The 27,545-nt window shown below is 44.0% G+C and overlaps 1 protein-coding gene across 1 annotated transcript; it reads right to left on the minus strand.

The window, feature by feature from the left end:
- Positions 1–5,652: 5,652 nt before the first annotated feature.
- On the minus strand, positions 5,653–27,544 carry endou2 (endonuclease, polyU-specific 2). Its single transcript, XM_059987120.1, has 7 exons — positions 26,464–27,544; positions 24,470–24,630; positions 22,028–22,127; positions 18,857–18,978; positions 15,808–15,920; positions 12,183–12,336; positions 5,653–6,497 (listed from the first exon to the last, which is right to left on the minus strand). The coding sequence occupies exons 1-7, from the start codon at positions 26,531–26,533 to the stop codon at positions 6,243–6,245; spliced, it is 975 nt and encodes a 324-aa protein (XP_059843103.1). The 5' UTR covers positions 26,534–27,544; the 3' UTR covers positions 5,653–6,242.
- Position 27,545: the final 1 nt, after the last annotated feature.

A 27,545-nucleotide genomic window follows, 5' to 3' on the forward strand; every position in this document is an offset into this window, starting at 1 on the left:
GTTCTATTTTTCCCAGTACAAGCTCTCCAGGACTTTGCTAATCCTGTCCTCTTGACCCCACTCCGAATACTTTGGTCTTCAGTGCTGATAAACCCACAGGCCAGTTCCCCTCTCCTTCAAACCAGCATCATCACCCTTACAATAAAGAGCCTTTCCTGACCCTTCCTCCCAATCAGCCTGCTTGCAAACTTCCATTCCTCTCCAGTGGCTTCAAAGTCCCTCCATCTGAAGGGTTCACTTGAAGAGTGTGAGAGAACACATTCCAATGCCTGGGTGAGTGCCATATGCAAGATACCATGCAGGAAATAGCAACCTACAGTTTTGTGCAAAAGTTTTAGGCACATACAGATAGCTAGGGTGCCGAATACCTTTGCACAGTACTGTATTTATCAACATGGGGTGGAGAGAAAATTTGTAAATCTGGTAGAAACAAAGGCTGTTGGGAATGGGAGGATGGAGCACAGCAAGAAGGTGGGTGGCACTGGTGCAGACACACCCCCACCCCCACCCCCAGCCCTCAGACACCAAGCAAAGTAATCTGGTTCCTAACAGCCGGTTTATTCATCATTACAGAATGTCTCTGGTGCTTCCCGTTCCCTCCCCTCTCACTTCCCCTTTTCCCAACCATGATTCCCCTCTGCCTGCCCCCTTCCCACTCTCAAGTCCACAGCAGAGACCCACATCAAAATCAGGTTTATCATCATTCACATATGGCATGAAATTTGTTTTTTTTTGTGGCAGCTGTACAGTGCAGTCCCTAAAATGACTACAGTACTGTGCATCCTAGCTGTCTAAATGTTACTAAGACTCTTGCACAGTACTGTGTGTGATAGCCGCCCCATCCATAACCTGTCCCTTTCTCTGCCACAGTCACACAGTTTGTCCCATCTGCAGGATGGTGTGCAACAACTCACAATTACTCCCTAGATAACACCTGATAAACCCATGACCAGTTCCCATTGGAAAGACAGAGCATGGGAACACTTGGCAGCTCCCTCAAAGCCAGACACCATCCTGATCTGGAAGTATATCACCCTTCCTTCACTGTCACATCACTGGATCAAATTCCTCAAACTCCCTCTCTCAAACCATCAGTGTATCCATGTCTCAAGGACTGCAGCAGCTCAGGAAAGCTGCTCGCCACAGCTTTCTCAATGAAAATTAAGATTTCTCAATGAAAATGAAAATGCTGGCTTAGGCTGTGAACATTAAATCCCAACAATAGTAATATTTTCATTACAAATTAGAGCAAGACAAATTTAAACCAGCAAATTGCCAGTCAATCAGACTCCTCACAATCATCGACAAAGTGGTAGATTAGAAGGAGAGGACCAGGGCAGTCGTGTTGCCCCTATTTAAATATTAATCTCACCCTCATTTCGGGTGGGTTTCACTGAGATTGTCTGGCTTTGATCCACTTCACGGTCTTGGTCCAAACACGGAGCAGAGAGCTGAATGACAGAAGTGAGGTCAGAGTGACGCTTCCTGAAAACAAGATGCAGAAAAGGGGGCGTCCATCTGGGGCAGTGAGCAGGTGGAATTTCCTTAGCCAGGGGTAGTGAATCTGTGAAGTTCATTGCCACTGATGGCTATGGAGGCCAAATCATTAAGTAGATTTAAGTGTTGCCAGGTTTTTGATGTCAAAGCATCGAAGGTTATGGGGAAGGTAGGAGAATTGGGTTGAGGGGGATGCTATGCCTGAAAATTCCAGGAGATCTCTGGTTTCTGAGATACTCAAACCATCCCATCTAGCATCAACAATCATTCCACAGCCAAAGTGACTTAGATCGCATTTCTTTCCCATTCTGATGTTTATTTGTAAATGCCGCTTAGATGATGCTATGTGCCTGCGATTCTACTGCAACTAATTTTTTAATTGCATCTGTGCAAACATTTCTTTGTGCATATGACACGAAACACACCTTCAACTTTGATAACCCATTGGTATTGTGCGTGTCATTCACTAAATGAATCTAACGGAGCAGAGAAACTGTTTCCAGTGGCAGCAATTACAGAGATCACTATGGTGGAAATCTGGGACCTTCACATTCTTCTCAACATGTGGAAATGATTGGCTAACCTATCAGAGGCAACATGATGAATCGAATTCCCTCAGCATGTGTGTCCCAGCTGAGAGGAAGAGGTAATAAAGGCACATCGATCTGTGTTTTCCAGTTACTGAGCTCTCTGACGGGCAGCAGGAACACTAACCCAAGGGGCATGATCTTAGAGAATTGTTCTCAATGATCTCCAATATCACAAACACATTAACTGATCATAAATGCTTTCTGCAGCCTCCATTTCTCGATGTTCAGTTACCGAACAACATTCTACAGTCACACTTGGAACTCACAAGACATTCCTGTGGTTTCCTGTGCATCTTATTTCAATCTGTCAGTCATTGATTGGTCAGCAGTAATTTGGTCCAGCTAACAGGGTTTGATTTCACTGGTTCCAGAGACTTCTAAGATCTAAGATCTTCACCTGTATATAGGGGTGCATCAGGACTGGAAATCTAATCGACACAGACAGGTGGGAGAGAGGGAGAGGGAGAGAGAGAGAGAGAGAGAAAGAGAGAGAGAGGGAGAGGGAGAGAGAGAGGGAGAGGGACAGGGAGAGAGATGGGAATGGCAGCAAGATATCCCCACTTTCACTGGGAAACTTGACACTAATGATGAATTATTTTCTTGTGTTTCAGGTTCGAGGGAAGAAACACGATGCTGATGTGGGTTTTGGTGGTGATCGCACTGCTTGTCAGTGATGTGGCAGGTAAGGTCCATTGATTCCAGGAGCTTTATAAATATATTGCTGTGAGGAATGACTGTACAGGCAGTGTGCTGGGACTGTGGGACATTGGACACTCCCGATGTCAGGCAGATCAGCCTGGAGTCCTTCCATCTGTCCCTTTCCTCTTTCACAAAACCAGGATTACGGGATATCACATTAGGCCTGTGCTAAACACTGGAGAAGCCACAGCAGCAGCTAATGCTCCTTCATCTTCTCGAGCCCTGACCTGGTCCAGTGCCATGAAATAGCGAAATCTGTGATTATTTAGAACTCATACTTTGGATATTGTAATTCCAATTTGGATATTACAATTCCTTGGAAGTGGAGGAGACTCAACAAGCCCTGGGAAACTCAAAAATCCCTGTGATAAGAACTGATTTTATTTTCCTACTTTAAAATCCTGTTACCGGTATTTCTGTGACAACGGGACATGGCTGAATGCTGAGGTAAGTCCCTGAAATCCAGTGATTTCTCTGGGAGCCCTGTGGAATATTGGTCTCTGCTGGTTCGTTCCCATAAACTCTAGGGGAATCTCTCCATCCAGAAGTTAACATTGTGTGGATTTTAACACCAGAGAGTCTGAAGAACAAGAATTCTATTTGATATGAACAAAGCTGTTGAATTTCCAACATCAGTTCAAAAAATTTTCTGAAGGACTTGTAGGAGAAGGTGCAACACTGATTCTCAGCAGCAGATAAATTGTTTATTTTGTTTAAAGGAGTTTTGCAATCACCTCCCACATTACCCACATCTGGCATCCATGATCTCAACCTACCGCAACAGATTCATTTCTAACCTGATTGACGCTGTGAACAAAAACACACCAAAGGCTTGGATTGGACTGAATGACCTATCCAAGGTAAAGCTAACTATGACATGTTACGATGTAGGACGTTACAAACCTGGTTAGACCAGTTCTTGTTCTTCCTCGATCTCCTCTGACCATTTCAGAGGACAGATTACATCAACACACTGATGGATCTCTGGAGTCTCATCAGTGTTCACAGACAGAATTACACTTGAAGCCCTGCAGAGTTACGGGTGTGTGGCAGTGTGGGGGTTAAGTTACTGGGTGTATCCTAATGATCCAGGGACACGAGTTTGAATCCCATCCCAGCAAGCGGGAATTTGCATCAAAATAAATAAAATGCAATAAATCTGGAGTAAAACATTTCTATCAGAAATGGTGACAATGGAATGACCAGACTGTTGTAAAAACTCATCTGGTTCACTGTTGTTCTTCAGGGTGAGGAATCTGCCATCCTTCCCCAGTCTGGCCTCACTGTGACTCCAGAGATCCATCAATGTGTTGACACTTACCTGCCCTCTGAAATGGTCAGAGGATGATCAGGGAAGGACAATAAATGCTGGTCTCACCAGTGTCACCACATCCTGTGAACAAATAAATTCCTACATGTTTATCTCCACATGAGCCTCCTCTCACTTTCCTTCATCTGACATGATTAGTGTGACTTTCCTTTCTCTCTCATGAACCTCTCCACCTTTCCCTTAAATGTGAGATTCTGATCTGTCTCACTGATCCCTCACCCTTGTGAGTCACAACCTAGACAGACTGGAGAAAAGGGTTTCTCGCGAAGAGCCTGCTAGATTGATCGGTGACTCTACTGTATTCAAGGTCCCTGCTTTCTGACTGCACCACATCTCTCTATAGTACTTTGACCCTATCAACTCTGCACAGTTTGAAGGAGGATCCCAGTGGCTCGCTCGGCCACCCCACACACAGTTCCTTTCGGCATTGCTTCACTGGCTTTCTTTGGTAGATCAGATTTTGTATCCATTGACTATCTGATCCCGTACTGTCCAATTTTCTGTTCACTCTGCTCCCTGATTGTCACTCTCAGATCCGGTTTCTTTCATTCCAAGGGTTCTGTTACTTCCATGAGATTTCCCCCACCCTGACAGTCTGTCATTTAAAATCTCATTCACTGCCCTGGTTGTCCTGGTTGCTCAATCCTCTAATCCACCTCTAATCTTTCAATGAGGACTGGTTCTGGGACCTCTGGTTTCCCCCTCCTTAAGTCAATAATCAGAGGTTGTTGTTCTGGCACCACTCAACCAGATTGTCAGCCTCCCTCCTGCACGTTGATTCATCACCACCTTTGATTCAACCTACCACAGCAAACCTGAAATATGGCATTGGAGCTGTGCTTAGCCACACAATCATAAGTGTAAAATGAGTAGAGCAGGGGGCTAAGCACACAGCCTTGTGGTGCACCTGGGCTGATGGAGATTGTGGAGATGTTGCAAATTCAAACTGATTGGGATCTGCAAGTGAGGATCCTAATCCACAAGGAGATCATAGCAATATTTGTTATCATCCACGGAGCTTTCTCTCAGAGTGAACTGCGCCTCAGTTTGTACAAACCAAGCAACAGCATTTTGCTCCCAGAACTCCAGCAGCTTCAAAGCAACTGCATTGACCAATACATTCAATAACTCCAGGATCATCCTAGAGCATCGAGGTCACCAATGTAGGTTTCCACAAATAAAACAAAATGAGGCGATTTATGTTTAACAAAACCTGTAACACATTTTATTGAACTCCAAAACCTACACAACAAAAGTGCGCTAAAAAAAAGCCTTTTACATAATTGCATCATTACATCAGATCGGCCTCATAAAGTGAAACCCCAACTCAATGTCTATGGCTGTGAATTAGATACATTTCTCCCAATTACGTTACCCTACAACACCTTCCTCAGATTGTGCTGTTTCAGAGAAGCCACATTAGAAGTAATACATGCAGTTTTATCCTCTCTACTTAAAGAAGGGTCTATATTTGCCTTAAAACCAGTGTGCACAGATCCATCAGATTAATTCCCAGGAAGAGGGGCTATCCTGTGGACAAAGGCTGGCTAAGACTGACCTTCACAGAATGAGACATAATCTCAGTGGGAGATACAAGATTTATCCAAGAGGTTGTTTCCTCAGATGAAGTCAAGAGCCAGGAACCATAGCCTTGGGATGAAATGTTGACCTAAGGTACAAAGACATTTCAGTACAGAGGGTTATTTGAAAGCTCCATCACAAAGGGCTGTGGATGCTCAGTTATTGAGTATTTACTGCATGTCTAGTTTTTTTTTTGGATGATCAAGTCCTTAGAAAATAAAAGGATCTAATATGAAAGTGGGTCAAGTACCAGATCAACTATGATAAGAACATAAGAAGTAAGAGCAGGAGTAGTCATCTACCCTGTCAAGTCTGCCCACCATGGCTGATCTGGCCATCGACTCAGCTCCACCTTCCAGACTTTTCCCCATAACACTCAATTCTGCTGTTATGCAAAATTCTGAGGGTCTTACTGAATGCTGGAGATCTAAGGAGACGCATAAACCACTCACACTTCTGCTCTCATGCCTTGAAAATACCCATCGATCATCACAGTCTCTGCGATAGCCTCTACCACACTGACTGAGCAAGTGCCTGAACCTGACTCAGTTGACGGTTAGATACCGTAGCAGGACAGGGTAGGTGGTCTCAATGTTCTTGTGCTTGTTGCTGTGACACACAATAATAACCTCGTACTGACTGAACCTGAGCTTGAGCTGGCGATCTGGCGAAATGAGGAAGATGATGGTATACAGGGCGAATTCAAACTCGGGGCTCACCCCCAGGAAGCAGCTGCCCTGCAGTTTCACCTTCTTCTTCCATCTGAACTGCAGTGTGATCAGCTGTTTATTCTCATCCGGCTGTCGTGGCAAAACAGAAAACAAGAATATCATCTGCACCCTCCAGCTCCTCGAGCCCTCCCAATTCTACCCCCGCTTTGTGAAGCTTCAAAACAGTCTCAATAACCCAAAGTATAAAAGAAAACCTCCATTAATGAAATACCAACATCTCCTTGAAGTAACTGCACAAATTACTTATAAACCATCAAACCACTCAATGAAACACTTTAACCGCCCAGTTGAGTCCCTGAGCACCTCAGCAAAATCTCCCAAAGCCAATGGAATCCCTGGATCCATCTCCTAGCCCCTCAATTCCCTCACGAGGTTTGTCCGCTTGTCCTGCCACATTGGCTTGTGTGAGAGCTAAGCCATCGGTAGTTCATCTACTGGCAGGGTCTCCCATAATGGACAGGTCTCAGCTGACTAAAACAAACCATTCACTTGGGCAGCTGCAGTATTTGTGTGGAAGAAAGGTCTGGTAAAGTACTTCCACATCTTGCCATGAAAACCCTGTGGATAACTGCATTTAAATATATATATATATATATATATATGATATAGTGCTGGAGGATGAGACCCCCAGCTCGGAAGACACTCAACAAACTACCGGGGAAGAGGGGAAGAGCAGAGGAGCAGATGACCTTCAGAGTAAGGCCGAGGTTTATGATGTGGCTGGAGTAAAGTCTTCGGGACCTTCAATTGTTGATGTCCCTGGGCCTTACCCAGGATCGAGGGTCAGAAGCTGTGAAGAAATATTGACTTTAGGTACTTGGAACAGGGAGTATTTAGGCAGTATGGAACAAGGGAAGCTGGAGATGGTGACAAATGAAATGGAATGATTGCAAATTGACTGACTTGGGATCAGGGTACTGAAGTGGACTGGTGAGGGACGCTTGCAATCTGATCAACACTGGATATACTATGCCGGAAACAAGTGCAGGAGGAACGGTGTCACATTCATAGTCAAGAAGAAACTGGTTTGAGCTGTATTGAAACACAATGTTGTCAGCCATCGCCTGATCTCCATTCGTCTACGGGGAAGACTTATCTACATTACCATCATAAAAATATATGCACCAACAACAGATGCAGAGGAAGTTGAAGTAGATCAGTTCTATGAACAAGTACAGGCTGAACTTGATGGAACAGGCAAACAGGATATATTGATAGTTATGGGAATAGAAAGGATGGTCAAGGAGTCAGGAAATATGGACTGGGTACCAGAAATGATGCTGGACAATGTTTGGTCAACTTCTGCAAAACCAACAACTTGTTCATCTCAAATTCGTTTTTCTAGTGATGCAAGCGCACAATATACACTTGGAGCTCTCCCAACGAATTACATAGAAATCAAATGGACAATATCTGCAGAAGTCTGATGGAAAGTTCTATCATTTCAACAAAAACCAAGCCTGGAGCTGACTGTGGCTCAAACCACTAACTACTAATATGCAAGTTCAAAGTAAAGTTGAGGAAGCACAAGCCTTTCACCAGAGTAGCAAAATATGATCTTCAAAATATTCCACCAGAACGCAATCGTTTCGCTGCTCTAACCACAACCAAGAGGGATTGGGAAAAGTATCTAGAGTGCTGTACACGAAGAGTGTGAAGGGACTCTGCATAAGGCAGAAACACAGAAGAGACTGAAATGGATAAGGGAATTAACTCTGAAAATCACACAGGAAAGAAGAGAAGCCAAAGCTAAGGGGGAAAGGGTAGGAGTCGCACTTCTCAATTGAGCTTTCCAATGTTCTGCTAGGCAAGACAAAGAAAACTACTACATAAACACAAGAAGACGTAGAAACAAAAAATAAGAATGGAAGGACAAGGTCAGTCTTCTTAAAGCTACGAGAATGGAAGAGAAAAATTGAGCCTCACATGGGAATGCTGAAAGATGCACAAGGTGCCACACTCAACAAATCTGAGATCAAACAGCGGTGGAAGAAATACTGTGTGTCATCATACCAGAAAGATCAACTAGATTAGGGGTATCATCCTATTTCTTACATTCATGCGCTGACTGTCATGAAGGAAGAAGTTGAAACAGCATTAAAAGCCCAACCAATGAACAAAACACCTGATGTTGGTGGAATTCCAATTGAAACACTACAGCAATCAGATGCTGCTGGTGCCATACTGATAACGCTCTGTCAGCTGATCTGGAAGACAATGTCAAGGCCAAGTGAACGGAGGATATCAGTGTTTTTACCAATATTGAAGAAAGGTGATCTGACAGAATGTGAAAATTATTGTACAATCACCTTCATTCCTCACACCAGCAAGATTTTATTAAAGATCATTCAGAAAGGACTTCAACCATATTTAGAGCAGGCACTTCCTGAAGTGCAAGCAGGTTTCAGGAAAGGAAGGGGAAACTAAAGGCATCATTGCAGATGTAAGACTGATTCTTGAGAAGACAAAAGTATACCAGAAGGATATCGATATGTGCTTTATTGAATAGAGTAAGGCCTTCGACTGTGTAGATCATGACAAACTATGGATCACATTAAGACACATGGCTGTACCAAAACATTTGATCGTCCTTATGCATAATCTTTACATCAATCAAGATGCATTAGTTCAAACAAAGCAAGGAGAAACAGAATGGTTCAGCATCCATGAAGGGGTATGACACGGCTGTATTCTCTCCCCCTGCCTGTTTAATTTGTATGCCAAACAAAACTTCGGAGAAGCAGGAATATACAAGGAGAGTCAAGGAGTGAAAATTGGTGGCAGAATCATTAATAACCTTCATTATGCTGTTGACACAACAACACTGGCTGAAAACGGAAACCTGAAGCAACTGCTAACAAGCATCAAGGGACATAGTCTCAAGATGAGTCTGCACCTTTACCGGAAGAAGACTAAGATTATGACTACTGGCACCACAACCAATTTCAATCTCAGTGGAGAGGAACTTGGACTGGTTGACAGTTTCAACTTATTTGGATCAATAATTAACACTGAAGCGATAAGCAGCTAAGAAATCCAATAAAGAATTGCCCTTGGCAGAGCAGCCATGAAGGAGATCCTCAGGAACAGGAATCTATCTCGACATATAAAGATTCAACTTGCGCAGGCGATGGTATTCTCAATGACATTACATAGATGCGAAAGAAGGATAGGAAGTGTATGGACACTGTGATGATGGAGAAAAATATTACACATCTCATGGACCTCTCACAGAACAAACAAATCTGTGCTCAACGAGATCAAACCAAGTGTTCCTCTGGAGGTTCAAATGACAAGACTCTACTTTGAACACATCATGCAAAGAAAACAACTCCCTGCAAAAGGATATAATTTTTGGCAAGGTGGAAGGACAACGGAAGAAAAGGAGGCCCCCGATCAGATGGATGAACACAATAAGGACAGCTATGAACATAACATTATCTACAATGAGCTGTCTTTGTGAGGATCAAAACTCATTTAGGGCAACAATCCATTGGGTTGCCATGAGTTGACGACAACTCAAGGGCACTTAACAACAAACCCTTAATTAAATCACTAAACCCCTCAATTAAACTGCCAAGTCCTATTTCTTAACATCTTGCACCTCTTAGTAAATGATAACTCTCAATATATGCACATCATGAACTTCCAGTCATAAACATTGATTTCTCAACTTTCAGTAATGACCCCCCCCCCCTTCACTTTTCCCTCTTTCACCTATCTCCTTGCCTGCCCATTACCTCCCTCTGGTGCTCCTCCCCCTTTTCTTTCTTCCATGGCCTTCTGTCCTCTCCTATCAGATTCTCCTTTCTCTGGCTCTGTATCTGTTTAACCAATCAATTTCCCAGCTCTTTAATTTATCCCTTCTCCCCATCCATTTTACCCATCACCTTGTGGTTCTTCCTCCCCTCCCTCCCACTTTCTTACTCTGACTTCTCTTTTTTTTTTCAGTCCTCATGAAACATCAACTGCTCTCTTTTCCATAGATGCTGCCTGGCCTGCTGAGTTCCTCCGGCATTTTGTGTGTGTGTTGCAGAGAAGCCACATTAGAAGTAATACATGCAGTTTTATCCTCTCTACTTAAAGAAGGGTCTATGTTTGCCTTAAAACCAGTGTGCACAGATCCATCAGATTAATTCCCAGGAAGAGGGGCTATCCTGTGGACAAAGGCTGGCTAAGACTGACCTTCACAGAATGAGACATAATCTCAGTGGGAGATACAAGATTTATCCAAGAGGTTGTTTCCTCAGATGAAGTTTACAAATGCCTGACCTTTGAACAGCCCATACATTTCAACAGACATTTTGGGTGAATTTGTTGATTGTGGCAGGGCTGGTGAAATCTTCTAGCAGTCTCAGAATCAGAACCAGGTTTATCGTCACTGACAAATGTTGCAACATTGGTTGCTTTGAGGCAGCAGTACAGTGCAGGCATAATCAATTACTATAAGTGACAATTAAATAAATAAACAGTGTGAAATTGGATAGTTTAGCAGTTAGCCCGATCACTTTACAGCACCAGCAATTACCAATCGGGGTCAATTCCCACTGTAAGGAGTTTGTACGTTCTCCCCATGACTGTGTGGGTTTCCTCCAGATGTTCCAGTTTCCTCTCACTTTTCCAAAGACATACAGCTCCAACCAAAAGTTAATTTTCCCAATATTGACTTGGATTGCCTTACTGCAAGGGTTTTAGTTAGGGCAGAATTTGTTGTGTGTACTGAAAGAAAGCTCTTTGAGACTATATGTAATAATTCTTCTCAAGAGACTGTGTGCAAAGTTCAAAAGTTCATTTATTATCAAGGTATACAACTCTGAGATTTTTCTTCTGCAGAGAGCCATGAAATCAAGAAAGTAAAGAACAGCAGCACAATCATCAACCCCCAAATCCCCCTCCCCACATAAAGAACAAACAAAATGGAACAGGCACATCAACTCCAAAATCTTTCCTCCTGCACAAATGGGATGCTACATTGAAGGTGTATAAGACATTGGTGAGGCTGAGTTTGGAGTATTGTGTGTAGTTTTGGTCACCCACCTACAGGAAAGATGTAAATAAGGTTGAAAGAGTACAGAGAAAATTTACAGGGATGTTGCCAGGTCTGGAGGGCTTGAGTTATAAGGAAAGATTGAATAGGTTTGGACTTTATTCCATGGAATGTAGAAGATTGAGGGTAGATTTGATAGAGACATACAGATTATGAGGGGTATAGATAGAGTAGATGCAAGCAGACCGTTTCCACTGTGGTTGGGTGGGACTACAACCAGAGGTCACGGGTTAAGGATTGAAAAGTGAAATATTTAAGGCGATGGTCCCCAACCACCAGTCTGGGCCCAGTGATTGGGGATCACCGATTTAGGGGGAACAAAAGGGGAAACTTCTTCACTCAGAGGGTCATCAGAGTGTGGAACGAGCTGCCAGCACAAGTGGTCCATGCAAGCTCAATTTCAATGTTTAAGCGAAGTTTGGATAGGTACATGGATGGTAGATGTATGGAGGGCTCTGGTCCCGGCGCAGTTTAAATTGGTTTGGCATGATAGGCGAAAGGACTTGTTCTGTGCTGTACTCTTCTCTGACTATATAAACCAGATTCGAGACTTAACTCAGGCTTGACCATTGGCTCTTCTTTATATTGACTACCTGAACACCTTTATTAGACCCAGGCTATGACTCACTCTGTCTAATCCCATTTTAGATTCTCAGTTAGGTTACAGGCACCAATTCTGTGCCCTCCCTGTCCTGTGGAATGCTCACCTTGACCTGGTTGTCTGGCATAGTGTATCCTTTGTAGTCCACATGGCCAAGTTTCTCCTGGAGGTAGAACTGTATCCAGTTGTGGAATCCAATGACCATCCGTCCACCACGGGTTTCACCCACAAACACGTGCTCAAAGCCAGATGAGTTGGGCCTGCAGAGGAGATGGTGAAGGTGGGAGGTCTATGAGTGAATGGGAGCAGTCAGAGAGTGAGAACATGGACAACAACACTTTGACAAAAGAACATGGAAGTTGCAGGAGCCCAGAGAAAAATGAATGTTCCGATTCATTCCTTGATCAAATGACTTTTCTTTTTACAGCATATCCCATAGTTACCTAGATTTTACCTTTTGGAGCCATCCCACCATACTACCTCCCCACCCCACATTTGTCTGCAAGCTTCTCTCCATCCCAGTTCTGACAAAGGGTCTTTGACCTAAATTGCCGACTCGTTTTCTCTTCCCACGAATGTGGCATGGCCTGCTGAGTATTTCCCACATTTTCCATTTTTAGTGCAGGCATGGTGCTGCTCCATTTACTAAGGAATAGAACATCGAACCAGCCCCACTTCACACCATAGGATAGAAGGAAGATCACTGACAAAGCATCTCGAGATAGTTGGACTTAGGACAGAGCCATGAGCAACTGCTCCACAGACATCCTGGGGTTGGGATAGTTCACCTCTGATAACCATAACTACCGCCACCTTCCTTTGTACAGGGTATGTATCTAGTTATTGTCTTGCTGTCTGCTTACACTGTTCTTTACCAAATGGGTAACCAACAAGTTCCACGTATCCGGTGCGGGCATACTCCAGTTGCAACATTGAGTCCATAGCACCTTCTGTCGAGCCCAATCACTGGTGCACTGTCCAATTCCTTTCCCTTTCCTTCTCCAGACCAATACTTCCATGACACTTCATATATCATTGTCCCACTTCCCAAAATAATTACCCAACAAATAAGCCCTTTGTAAACTATGCCCCAGGTTTCAGAAGGTGCGCCTGGATGCCAGATCTCCAGCTTCTTCCACAACATGGTAGTCCTGTCAGAAGGAGAAGGAAAGCCTGCTAACAGTTAGCACATCATGTCATTGAGGTGTTATGCTCCACATCCCAGTGTGAGCCATACCCGGTGTGAACTACACTCACATCCACATTCTCCTGCATCCCCACCCTCACACATACAATTGCAGCTGTATACTCTGACATACGGCCCTCACAAACACTGATACACACACACACACACACACACACATTGTTACTCCAGATCTGATGCAGCATAAAAAAACACAATAAGAATAAAATTAAATAAATATAAATATAAAAGCCATTCTATAGAACAGTGTACAACTAACTGTTTGAATGTGGCCATATATACACAAAATTAGCCAATATAAATAGACTGATTGTATGTACATAAAGTGACATTAGTTGAGGAATATCTGTTCATAAGATTACTGACAGGAAATGATAGTGACAAAGTGGTTCCCGGCAAAACAACTGTTCTGGGTAACAGCGGGGCATATGGAAACACTGTGACAAGATATCACCATTATGTGGCAAGTGTTTGTGCACAGTTCCAATGCGAATCATCAACTATTCCTATTTAGGACTACTACAGCTGTATCCATAGTCACAGCTAAAGGTACTTCAGTAAGCAGCATCATTTTAAGATGTTTAAAAAAATTATCAATGTGCAAAATTGATGGACCTTGGGTTGTGAGTGTAGTTTCCCTTTAAGAAAATGGAGGAAGTGGGGACACTACGCCAGTCTACAAGTTCGATTGAAACTTACAGGCTTTAAACTTCCACTCTTGACTATACTGCTGGTGAATGTATGGTCTCTCGAAAATAAAATTGAAGACCTCATTGCAAGATTCCTGTACCAGAGGGACATCAGGAACTGTATGAACCTTTGCTTCATGGAAACATGGTTCTCACTCACCATTTCGGTCACAGTGCTGCAGGTTGATGGCTTTACAAGTCTCCACTGTCAGAACAACTCAGTCTTCTAATGGCAGAGGAGATGAAGCATGCTTTATAATTAACTATTCATGATGCACAAACGTGGCAGTTCTGTCTCAGTCCTGCTCACCTGACCTGGAACCTCTAGCGGTCAAATGTCTGCCAAGGGAGCTTTCTGCCATCATCCTGGTAGTGGTGTACATTCCACCTCAGTCCAATGCCAGGCAAGCACTGGAGAAACTGAGCAGGCATAAAACTGTGAATTCTGATGCCTTCCCTATCATTGCAGGAGACTTGAACCAGGCCAGCTTGAAGAAGTCTCTGAACAACTACCATCACCTGTGGCCAACACACTTGACCAGGGTTATACCACCGAGAATGCCTACTGTGCCATCACACACCCACACAATCGATAGTCCGATCACCGGGCTGTACTTCTACTCCCAGCGTACAGGCAGAGACTAAAGACTGCAGCGTCAGTGATGAAGGCTAAGAAGGTCAAGGGAGGCAGAGGAGTGCGGTGAATCGGTGGTCTGGACAATGCTCAGGGATTCATTTTTGGGTCTAAATGTATACGTCACAGTTGTCACCAACTTCATCAAAACCTGTGAAGATGAGCGTGTGCCTTTGAGAATATACTGGACATATCCTGGCCGTGGATGGGCCAGGAGATTATATTCTGCTAAGGGCGAGATCCATGACAGTCAACACCGATGATCCAGAATTATACAAAAAATCTAGGTACAACCTTCGAAAAGCTATTTTAAGAGTGCAAAAACAATTCTGATTGAGGTTAGAGGCAGAATCGGATGTATGCCTGGTCTGGCAGAGTTTGCAGGCCATTCCTTCCTACAAAGCAAAACCTAATATCAGGAATGGCTGTGATGCTTCACTCCCAAATGAACTCAATGCCTTTTATGCTGGCTTTAATAGAAAGAATAAAACTACATCTATGTGCCTCCCTGCAGCATCCGGTGGTCCTGTGATGTCTTATCTCAGATCATCTTTCAAGAGGGTGAACTCTTGCAAGGCATTAGGTCCTGATGGTGTATCCGGTGGAGCTCTGAAATCCAGTGCCAACCAACTGGTGGGAGTGTTCAAGGACATCTTCTATCTCTCACTGCGGCATTTGGAGGTTCCTATCTGCTTCAAAAGGGTGACAATCATACCAGTGCCCAAGAAGAGCAGGGTGAGCTTCCTTAATGACTATTGTCAGTGGCACTCACATCTACTGTGATGAAGTGCATTGAGGAGCTGGTCATCGGCAGATTCAACTGCATTTGAATGCCTGGACCCACTGCAATTTGCCTATTGCCACAATAGGTCTACAGCAGATGGGGGAATGTGACAACAGATGGGGAGAACATGGGATACTGAAGTGACAGTACATGGGGGGGGAATGTGGGGTGCTGAAGTGACAGTACATGGGGGAACGTGGGGTGCTGAAGTGACAGCAGATGGAGGAACGTGGGGTATTCAAGTGACAGTACATGGGGGAAGGTGGGGTGCTGAAGTGACAGTACATGGGGGGGTGAGAATGTGGGGTGCTGAGGGACTTATATCCACACATGGACAGATGCATTCTCACAGCTATTACCAAATTTATAGCCACATCCCAAATGCCACCTCAATTCAAAGAAATGATCAAGTTCACTTACTGGTTGGATCCTTCACGGGAATATAGCCGGAACCACATGTCATATAATTGCAATTTGAATTCTTCTTTGTTGACTTTCGCCCTCCCTTTCTTGAGTAAATAATTGTGAGCAATCTTAGAAGAAATGGGAAGAAATTTTTACATCTGGGAAAGGTTAATAAATATAATAGGTTTAATTCTTTCTGGCATATCTTATATACCACCCAACTTACGTCACATTCTGAGAAATAAAACATAGAACAGTACACACCAGAAAATCTGCAGATGCCAGAAATTCAAACAACACACACAAAATGCTGGTGGAACACAGCAGGCCAGACAGCATCTATAAGGAGAAGCACTGTCGACGTTTCAGGACAGTACAGTATAGTACAGTCCCTTCAGCCAACAATGTTGTGCCAATATTTGAACCTAGTCTAAAACCAATCTAACTCTCCCTCCCACAGAGCCCTCCATTTTTCTTTCATCTATGTGCCTATCTATGAGTCTCTTAAATGTCCCCAACGTATCTGCCTCTACATCACCCCAGCAGCATGTTCCATGGACCTCCCACTCACTATGTAAAAAACCTACCCTCTGCCCCCCACCGTACTTTCCCCCAATCACCTTAAAATTATGCCCCCTCATATTACCCATTTTCACCCTGGGAAAAAGGCTCCAGCCATCCACTCGATCTATGCCTCAGCATCTTGTACACCTCTATCAAATCAGCTTTCATCAACCTTCGCTCCAAAGAGAAAAACCCTGGCTTACTCAGCCTATGGCATGCTCTCTAATCCAGGCAGGATCCCGGTAAATCTCCTCTGTACTCTCTCTAAAGCTTCCACATCTGTCCTATAATGAGGTAACCAGAACTGAACACAATATTCCAAGTTTGGTCTGACCAGAAACAGGGTTTATCCATGATTCAATAAACATTGCGGACATTATACATCAACACCACCTTCCTATAGTGCCCGCATCATAATGAAGCTACCAATCCCTCTCTTGGATGGGAAGTTTCAATGATTCACTACCTTTTGGGTGAAGAAAACTTCTCATCGAGAGTAGCCAACCCCACATTTTTACACTGTGACTAGAGACCATGGCCAGGGGAAGCATCTTCTCTGCATCCACCTTGACAAACTTTGTATACTGTATGTTTTACTGAGATTGCCTCTCATTCTTCTAAACACTAGAAGATAAAAGACCAGTTGGCTTAATCTCTCCTCATGCAAAAAAAAATCCCCTTTCCATGGTTCTACCAAAACAACAATGTTTCTTCTAAGGTGTCCTTGCATGTGCGCACGCACATCTTTTACTACTAGCACACAAAGGATAAACTGCACAAGAGGTTGTCACGCTCTACCTCATCGGCAGGTTAGGTATGTTTCAAGATCATACATAATCACAACTTTTTCTCAGTTTCTGATGCAGACAGTGCTGACAATATGGAGTTTGTAATAGTTTGTCTGCAGATTTTAGAATTGGCTTATTTATACTGTTTTTATTGAAGAAATTATTCAGTGCGCACACGTTATTACTGGGCAAAATATTGTACAGCACAAGATTTTTACACACATTGGTCTTTACAAATTAGAGGGAACATTGCTATTCAACCTTCAATACACTCCCTCGATTACATACATCAATTGCACATATACCCTTCCTTAGAAAAGGGAATAAGGATGCAGTATCAACAGGGCCCTGTACAATGGAAACAAGATAACTCTATTCCAATGATCAATCCTTCTACAATAAAAACCAAACAAACTAATGGCTTTGTGTATCTGGAGGTAAACTTTCAATGATACAAGGACATCCCTGTTCCTCTGGACAATTTGATCTTTCAGACTCTCGCCTTTTGAAAAATATTCTCTCTTCCTATTTATCTACCAGAGTGGTAGACCTCACATTTTTCTACATTATATTCTATCTGCTGTATCTTTGACCACTTTCTGAATGTTCCTTATGTGCTTCTCTTTGCCCTGTGCTACATAGCTTCCTATCTTCAGCAAATGCTTCTGCTCCTGCGTCATATGGTCTTATATAACCTGGAGACTGTGCACTGATCTCTGAGACACCCACCAGTCACAGTCTCTTAAACAGAAGATGACCCTTGTTGCTACCTTCTGTTTTCTAGATATTAACCAATCCCCAGTGCACACAAGATGCAGAACCATCACTGTAATCTCTAAAGTTCAAAGTAAATTTACTGACAAACAGCATGGAGTAGGCCCTTCTGGCCTCCTGAGCCAGGCAGCCTAGCAATCCCCCGATTTGGTCCCCCTCACGGGACAATTGACAATGTCCAATTAACCTACCAACCACCTTTAGACAGCGGGAGGAAACTGGAGCACCTGGAGGAAATGCACACAGTCACAGGCAGTGGCAGGAAATGTACCCATGTAGCCTGTACTATAACGCATTATGCTAACCACTACACTACCAAAGTACGTATTTGTCACCATGTACTACCCTGAGATTCATTTTCTTGCAGACATTCACAGTAGAACAAAGAAATACAATAGAATCAATGAAAAGCTACACACAAACAAAAGACTGACAAGCAACCAATCTGGATTTATTTTCTCCAGAGTGGCAAAATATAATGTATCAACTGTCTGATCTTTATCCTTTCTGCCAGCTACAATCAATGTTCCCTCTAAGGTGTGTGCGCACACATCTTTTGCTGCTAGCGTAGAATTTAATTTAAACTGCGCATAAAAGGTTGTCACCCTCTACCTTGTTGGCATGCTAAGTATATTCCATGATCATATACAATCACATTTCCTTTTCTGGTTTCTGATGCAGACGTGGAGTTTGCGATGATTTGTCTGCAGATTTTGGAACTGGCTAATTTATACTGTTTTTATTGAAGAAATTATTCAGTGCACACTTGTTGTCATCACTGGGCAAAAAATTGTACAGCGCAAGATTTTTCTGCACTCTGGTCATTACAAGTTAGAGGGAACATTGGTTACAACCTCAAATATTGTTCCCCTTTTTGCTTGTATCACTTTCTTTAACCGCACTGATCTGCTTTCTCCATATTCCTCTACCAAACCAACCTGTAGCACTGTGGTCTCCATTAGAGCATCCAAAAAGCTGTGGATTTCACTCTCCTCTTCTGCGGTAATTATCTCAGGCTGGCCTGTGTCGGCCTCGTAATTATCCAGTAGGGAGATGAAAGCTATAAAGTATCACACATACAGCTTCGATTTAGTCTGTGCGCTGATAGAGCCTAGGAAGCCACTCACAGATCTCCAGTGTTCAGTACCAAGTGGTGGGTGTCAGTGGGTATCAGAGGTGGTATTGAGGTTGTTACGTATGCACAGAGCAAACATGACAATTGAGTAGGAGCAATAAGGTCTTTTTACTGAGTTGTGTTAGCCACAGAACATGCTGGGTAACATACAGTATAGAATCGATGAACTGGACCCGCAGAGACAAAAATATACTCACTTGAAAAGCCCACACGAAGTGAGGGGGCCCGCCACGTATAGGAGGACCCACCAGTTTTCAGCGTGATCATTTTAGTCACATCTGCACTTGTCACATTCTCATCAATGTTCCAATACAGTACAGGGGTAAGGAATCAAGGACTGAGTGTGGAGAAATTTGTATCGAGGAGGAAAGAGGAAATCACAAACAAGAGAAAACTCTGCAGATGTTGGAAATCCAAGCAACATACACAGAATGCTGGAGGAATTCAGCAGGCCAGGCAGCATCTATGGAAAAGAGTACAGTCGACGTTTCATCAGGACTGGATATTATCAGTTAATGTAGGAATAGTGAATAATTCAGTACCTAGAGTGTATCGGGTGAGTGAAAGGCCTTTGTGAGCAAAGTAAAACAAAAGGAGATAGACTACAAATTACATTAAATTGTTTTGGTGGTGGGGGGAGGGGGAGACGACAGCGTGTGGAGGTCCAGCTCGGAGGTCAAGGCTGGGATCCAGTGTGGTGGTGGGGGGAGGAGGAGACGGCAGCGTGTGGAGGTCCAGCTCGGAGGTCAAGGCTGGGATCCAGCGTGCTGATGGGAGGAGGAGCCAGTTTTTGAAAGTGGGTTTGGAAAAAGGCACAAAAAATTCTGCAGATGCTGGAACTTTTGAGCAACGCACATGAAATGCAGGGGGAATTCAGTCCTGATAAAAGGGGCCTTGGCCCAAAACATCAAGTGTACATTTCCATCCAGAGATGCTGCCTGATCTGCAGAGCTCCTCCAGTACTTTGTGTGTGTAGGTACCACACTACAGAGTAATTTAATCTAACTCAAGGATGAGTGGGGAATTACTTGGACCAGTCTGGTTTTTAAGAGTGAGATCAAAGACCTGCAGGCAAGCAGGGAATAGCAGAAGCTACAGTAAATATGGAATAAGCCTAAAGGTGAAAAGATTAATAGCTTAGAGTGTGGATCAGTACTTGGAGAGATGTTGTGGTGGAAATTACAGAGACTTGGATGGCTCAGGGACAGGAATGGTTACTTCGAGTGCCTGGTTTTAGATGATTCAGAAAGGACAGGGAGGGAGGCAAAAGAGGTGGGGCATGGCACTGTTGATCAGAGATAGTGTCACGGCTGCAGAAAAGGTGGACGTCATGGAGGGATTGTCTACGGAGTCTCTGTGGGCGGAGGTTAGAAACAGGAAGGGGTCAATAACTCTACTGGGTGTTTTTTATAGACCGCCCAAAAGTAACAGGGACATTGAGGAGCAGATAGGGAAACAGATCCCTAAATATCAATTGGCATCTCCCTAGATCGAGGGGTTTAGATGGGGTGGAGTTTGTTAGGTGTGTTCAGGAAGGTTTTTTGACACAATATGTAGATAAGCCTACAAGAAGAGAGGCTGTACTTGATTTGGTATTGGGAAATTAACCTGGTCAGGTGTCAGGTTTCTCAGTGGAAGAGCATTTTGGAGACAGTGATCATAATTCTATCTCCTTTACAATAGCATTGGAGAGAGATAGGAACAGACAAGTTAGAAAAGTATTTCAAGGGAGTAAGGGGAATTATGAGGCTATCAGGCAGAAAATTGGAAGCTTAAATCAGGAACAGATGTTTTCAGGGAAAGCTATGGAAGAAATGTGGCAAATGTTCAGGGGATACTTGTGTGGAGTTCTGCATAGGTATGTTCCAATGAGACAGGGAAGTTATGGTAGGGTGCAGGAATCGTGGTGTACAAAGGCTGTAATAAATCTAATCAAGAAGAAAAGAAAAGCTTACAAAAGGTTCAGAGAGCTAGGGAATGTTAGAGATCTAGAAGATTATACGGCTAACAGGAAATTAGGGAGAATCGGAAGGAGCCATGAGAAGGCCTCGGTGGGTAGGATTAAAGAAAACCCCAAGGCATTCTACAAGAATGTGAAGAGCAAGAGGATAAGACATGAAAGAATAGGACCTAGCAAGTGTGACAGTGGGAAAGTGTGTATGGAACCAGAGGAAATGAATACTTTACTTCAGTATTCACTACAGAAAAGGATCTTGGTTATTGTAGGGATGACTTGCAGCGGATTGAAAAGCTTGAGGATTTAGATATTAAGAAAGAGGATATGCTGGAGCTTTTGGAAAGCATCAATTTGGATAAATCGGCAGGACCAGATGAGGTGTACCTCAGGCTACTGAGGCGAGAGAAGAGATTGCTGAGCCTCTGGCAATGATCTTTGCATCATCAATGGAACAAGAGAGGTTCCAGAGGATAGAAGGTTGCGGATGTTGTTCCCTTATTCAAGAAAGGGAGTAGTCATAGCTCAGGAAATGATAGACCAGTGAGTCTCACTTCAGTGGTTGGTAAGTTGATGAAGAAGGTCCTGAGAGGCAGGATTTATGATTGTCTCCCCTCTCGCTGTGGAAATGATATCTGTCTCTCCCTTGGTATTGAGAAAGAGAGCCTGTGGGATGTGGAATTGTTGGAAGGAACAGTTAGTTTTTGATGGACCATGGTCTCTCTGTTGCTTGCATGGTGGAAGGTGGGAATGCTGATGCTTTATGCTAGAATAAGAGTGGGGAGGGGAGGGGAAGGGTTGATGCTGCTTGTGCGTGGAAGGGGACAGGGGCTTTTGGTTTCCTATGGGTTTTTTTGCTCTCATTCATTCTCTGGGGTTTTTTCTTCTGCTTCGAGATTGTCTGTGGAGAGTAAGAATTTCAAGTTGTATGTTGTATACATTCTCAGAAATTAAGTGGAACCATTAAAGCATTGAAAGCCGGAGAGAGATTAACAGAGCGTGGATGTGAGGGCCTCTTGCCTGAAAATGTTTTCTTCTTAAAAGCATCCTCATTCACGAAAAGGAATAATGGAAATGCTTTTTTGCTGTTCACATCTGTGTAACTTTGTCCTGTTTGCTCCTGTTGGCAACAATAAAGAACAAGGAATTAGATACTGTTTGAAAACAGAGGAATTATACAGACCATGCAAGCTTTTCCATTTCAAGTCCAATCCTATTTCTTCATCCTCAAAACGTAGAGTTTTATGGGTTTTTCTTTCATGTTTTGTTGCAATCTGGCAGAAGTCTTACAGAACATTTGGAGTATTGTGGGCAGCTCTGGTCACTTACCTGCAAGAAAGGTATCAAAAAGATTGAAAGAGTGCAGAGAGAATTTACAAGAAAGTTGCTTGGACTTGAGGACCTGAGTTATAGAGGTGGTTGAATAGGTTAGGACTTCATTCCCTAGGGTAAAGGAGAATGAGGAGAGATTTGACAGAGGTGTACAAAATGATGAGGAGTATGGATAGGGTAAATGCAAGCAGGCTTTCTCCACTGAAGTTGGGCAACACTAAAACATGGGTCATAGGTTAAGGGTGAAAGGTGTTTAAGGGAACTTCTTCACTCAGAGGGTGGTGAGAGTGTGGAACGAGCTGCCAGGAGAAGTGACGGATATGGGTTCAATTTCAACAATTAAGGGAAATTTGGATGGGTACATGGGGGTAGGGCTATGGTCCGGGTGCAGGTCAATGGGACTAGGCAGAATAAAAGTTCAGCATGGACTTGATGGGCCGAAGGGTCTGTTTCTGTGCTATAGTATTCTATGAGCCTATGACATTAAAACCACAGCAGCACCAAGTGGGTGTCAGCAGCCACACTATGCGTGCGTGTGAATCAGGGAGCGAGTTAGATACAGGTTGTACGTACTGCACATGGACTGGAGGATGGGTAAACAGATTAGAACAGAACCAGCAGGGGGATTTGAGCAGCATATCGTCACAACCCTCCCACCTCAGCACCAGTATTTCAATGGATTCATCTCTCCCCTGTAGGAAGACCCTCGTGCAGGTCCTCCTAAAGGGTCCCCTACCTCAAAGTGTGAGGCTGAAAGGCTCCCCACTGGCATTTGTTGATGGTGGTCCTCTAGTGAGGTCATTCGAAGAGAGAGGAGCACCCAAACAGGGGCAGTTGAGGAGGAGAAGGGAGAAAGGGTGACAGTGAGGATGTGTCAAGACAAAGTGGGGAGAAAGTGTTGAGGGAGAGAGAGGGGGGGAGAAAAAGAGAAAAATGGGTTGGAGGGAGAGAAAGAGAAGTAGATGGGGAAGAAAGTAGCAAAAGAAAGAAAGGATGTAAAAAAAATAGCTGCAAGACAAAGGCGGGGGAGAGAGGTTCAATGGTTTCTGACTGATACGGCAACATGGGAACAACAGATTGTTCCACAGAGAGATAGGCAGGTAGGTGATGTAGATTTACACTGGGCTTCTGTGTGCTCCCAGTGGACTTGAGGTTCTCAAGACCTATCCCAATATTCCTTTCAACTTTGGGGTGGCCATGGGTCAATGGGGATGCTATCCTTTTCCCAAGGTGGCTCTCTGCATGTCCTCAGTATTCCATTGAATGCCTGTCCCTTCCCATGACAGCTCAGAAGGGAGCATGCGTTTCAGTGGTCTGGTGTCAGACATACGAACCAGATGGCCTGCCAATGGAGAGATGTCAATATAAATAGGGCCTCAGTCCTGAGGATAAGCTGAAGAGTGGGCAAGCTGTGTTAGGTAACCTCTAGATAACTGGAGGAAGGGGGCAGGTGCAGCTCTTGTTCAGAATGAAGGAAGTGTGGTACATCAGCATCTGTGTGGAGTTAAGGGAAAGGGCGAGGGTCTGAGGTGGTGGAAGCATGGGAATGTGAGCTAAGTTTTTGCAAATGTTCACTGCCTGCTTGGTACCAAGAATACTTCGCATCTTAGCAAATATCTGCTGCATACAGGTTTGACCTTCCTCAGTTGCTGAGTGTTTGGGATGCGATCGAACACTGAGCAGGCGTAGCTGGAGCTTACTCTGTCACAAGCAGCAATGACAACAGAGCAATCACCTGTTCCAAAGGTGAAGCAATTGTGATTTGTGTGTGAGGATCTGAGTTACAGGGCAATTCCGGCATATATGTATACTGCTAAACAGGCGACCACATCTGACTACGGCGTGCAAGTGAATCTGCTACGCAAGCAGATAGACATAACCAGGAGCAAGTCAGTACATCCGTAGCACAAGGTATATTTAATCATCGAACAGACAAGTGACTAAATCATAGGAGTGCACAATCCTCTTTCCGGCCATCTGCACTCAGTGCTGCATCCGGATTATGAATAACTGTCTGCAGGTCTAAGCTTTGGACATTGGGTTACAAAGTTCAAAGTCACAAGTTAGCTACTGATTTCATTAACCCTTTTGCTGGCCCTTCTTCCACAGGTACGTGTGTTTGTGGCCTACCTGAAGGGAAATTTTGTAATCAACCCCTGGTTGAAGTCTGTTCACATCGTTGTCCCACAGCATCTGAGCAATGTCTGATAGTTCTGCATTACTTTCCATTCTATACGAAGCAGTTCTTTGAGAAAATGAATGGGGGCATTCAGTGGGGAGGGGTAAAATCACTGTAAAGATTAAAGAAAATGTGACAGGGTTTGTAATGAGAGGCTGATTCATTGCTATCCTTCAATGACAAGTGAGAATCATTTTTAAACTTGTGAGTAAAACTTGCCCTTAATCCAATGATAAATGCACCACATTCCCCAGTTACTTCAGCTTTGCATTTGGATTAGTAGTTTCACATCCTCAGTCATTGGGAGTGTTCGAGAGGAAACACACTGTCCTTCTGAATCTCTCCTTAGAATCCTTCCCTTTCCTCTGTGGTTCCAACTACCTAGATTCCTACCCCAATGATAATTAACCCAGCCCAATTTAAACATGTCACAGGTTGCTGTTCAGCAATTCCTTCAGGCTCGTAACGCATCAACATTTACCAACACGTGTTCCCTCAAACCTGGTTCCCAGTCACACAATAACCCGCTCTAGCTGCCCGTGAGCACATCCCTAGTATCTGTTGGCTGTGAATGCAAATGATCTGTTTCACAATATGTTTCAATGTACATGTGGTAAATAAATATAAATCTGCATCTGATATTAGTTTTACCAATGAATCATCAATAGGTTTATTGGTGAAGTTAATATTTATAAATTACTCTATATTATATATTAGTACTGACTCACCTCACCCCTGTTATGCAAAATTATGCTTCAAAGGAAGGGCTGTCCTTCCCCCATTACCCAGCCCACACCTCCCCCATTACCCAGTCTACCCCTCCCCTATTATCTGGCCCACCCCTCCCCCATTACCCAGTCCACCCCTCCCCCATTACCCTGCCCACACCTCCCCCATTACCCAGTCTACCCCTCCCCTATTACACAGCCCACCTCTCCCCCATTACCCAGCCCACCCCTCCCCCATTACCCAGTCTACCCCTCCCCCATTATATGGACCTCCCTTCCCCTATTACACAGCCCACCTCTCCCCCATTACACGACCCACTCCTTTCAGGAACCATTTCAGGGTCTTATCCCAAAGAAGGGAAAGAATCAGGGTTGATCTGCAGACAGATTATTCTTGATAACTCTCACTCCATTGGGATTTAGTCACACAGCCCAATGGTCAGCATGTACATGGTGGGCTGAAACATCTGTTTCTGTGCTGTACAACTCTATGAACCTATGAGACGGAACCCGAACTTTCTCCACTTTATAAAGCTCAGACCCATAAAGAAAAGGCATAACCTTGAGCTGCAGTCTCTAAACATTGATGGCCCACACCTCAACTATTGTACTCTGCGCATGTATATTGGCGTGGCACAGTGGACTGGTGGTTAGCACAGCACTTCATAGTACCAGTGACCGGATTCATTTCTTCCTGCTGCCCGTGAGGAGTTTGTAAGTTCTCCCCGTGACTGCATGGGTTTCCTCTATCTCCTCCCACTGTCCAAAGACATACCAGTTGGTTGGTTAATTGGCCATTGTAAACTGTCCTGTGATTAGGCGAGGGTTAAAACTTGACAGACTGGAAGGGCCTACTCCATGCTGTATCTCCATAAAACAATAAATAAAATCTCCAGCCCACATACATTTACCACAATCCTTGCTCTCTCTATTCACCTCCTCGCAGGCCAGGTGTTCAACCCTCTGTGAAAGGTTCTCTTCACTGGAGACCACTTGTCACCCAGTACATCTGCTAAGATGTTCCCCACAAACTCTGTCAGAGTCTGCTTTTGGCCAGTGTTGTCGAGGGAGCGACTGAGGTGTCAAGGTTACAGGTGCCACTGTTCAATGGCACCCTGCTTAAATAATAAGCATAATGTTCTAAACGGCTATCATTTGCATTCCTACAAGTCCCCCTTTTGTGAAAGGATTTACAGATATAATTTAGAAAGTCTTACCTTCCTTGGAGTGACCTATGAGGGACTCCTTTCTCTCTGAGCCCACACGCCCATTCACAGCAACTTGCATCAGCTGTTAGGAGGGTTTCAGTCCCATCACCTACATCGAGTGGTCAGCCAGGTCTGCTGGATCCAGCAGTCAGAGAGCCAAGGTCCTCGTGCTGTCCTCTCACTGCCCACACATTGCCCAGCTTTTGTGCACCTTCCTAGACGTCACAGCTTGACTGTCGTTGACGGAGTCCATGGTCAGCCAATAGAAGGGCCTTGCCCAACAATGGAACAGGTCAGCGGAGAGATCCATCAGCAGAAAGAACTTGCCTGGTTCAGCACAATGCAGAGCTCTTAAAACAAACAGCTGGCCCAGAACATAGTCGAACAGCCAATCACAACACCTCACAGTTAGCCTTGCTGGCCTCCAACCTCAGAGGCACAGAGCCTGCAGGGTCACAGGGATTACCATCAGCCTTAGTGCTCACAACTGACTGTGCCTATTGTTCATTAAACTATAAAAAGAAACATTGAGGAGATTTGCCTTTTGAGTAAGACCCCAGATTCACACATATCAAAGATGTGTCTTTTCCTTTCTTTCAGTCTGTCTCTGCCTGTCACTCACTCTTCCTGTCATGCATCCCAACTTTAATCAATAAATATTACTCCCTTCCTCCCTCAAATAGCTACTCCACCTTTAACTCTTCCCAAAATTCCAAACACAGAACTGCTCCCTCCGTCAACCACCCTCCAACACAATCAACAATTAACACCTATGCCACGTAAAACTTTGACAAAACCTTTTCCCTATCCTTTACCGAGCAGTGGCCTGATATGACTCCTTTATATTCTGGCCTCCTAGAGACATGGTCTGCATCCATCAATCACACATGTAAACTAAGATTTATCATATCCTTTTGTTCAATGGGCCTCGCTTTGACCTAAAATTAAATTCCACGTCCATCCCTTAAGGAGGCAGCAGATTGATTGTTCTCAGTCCATGTCATCTGGAACATTTCTGTCTATAACATCCAACCTCCATTAGGCTAAAGAAACAGAAACATAGAACAGTAAAGTAACATAGAAGATTACCC

This window comes from Hypanus sabinus, chromosome 13 (assembly GCF_030144855.1).
Source record: "Hypanus sabinus isolate sHypSab1 chromosome 13, sHypSab1.hap1, whole genome shotgun sequence".
In the NCBI taxonomy this organism is placed as follows: Eukaryota; Metazoa; Chordata; class Chondrichthyes; order Myliobatiformes; family Dasyatidae; genus Hypanus; species Hypanus sabinus.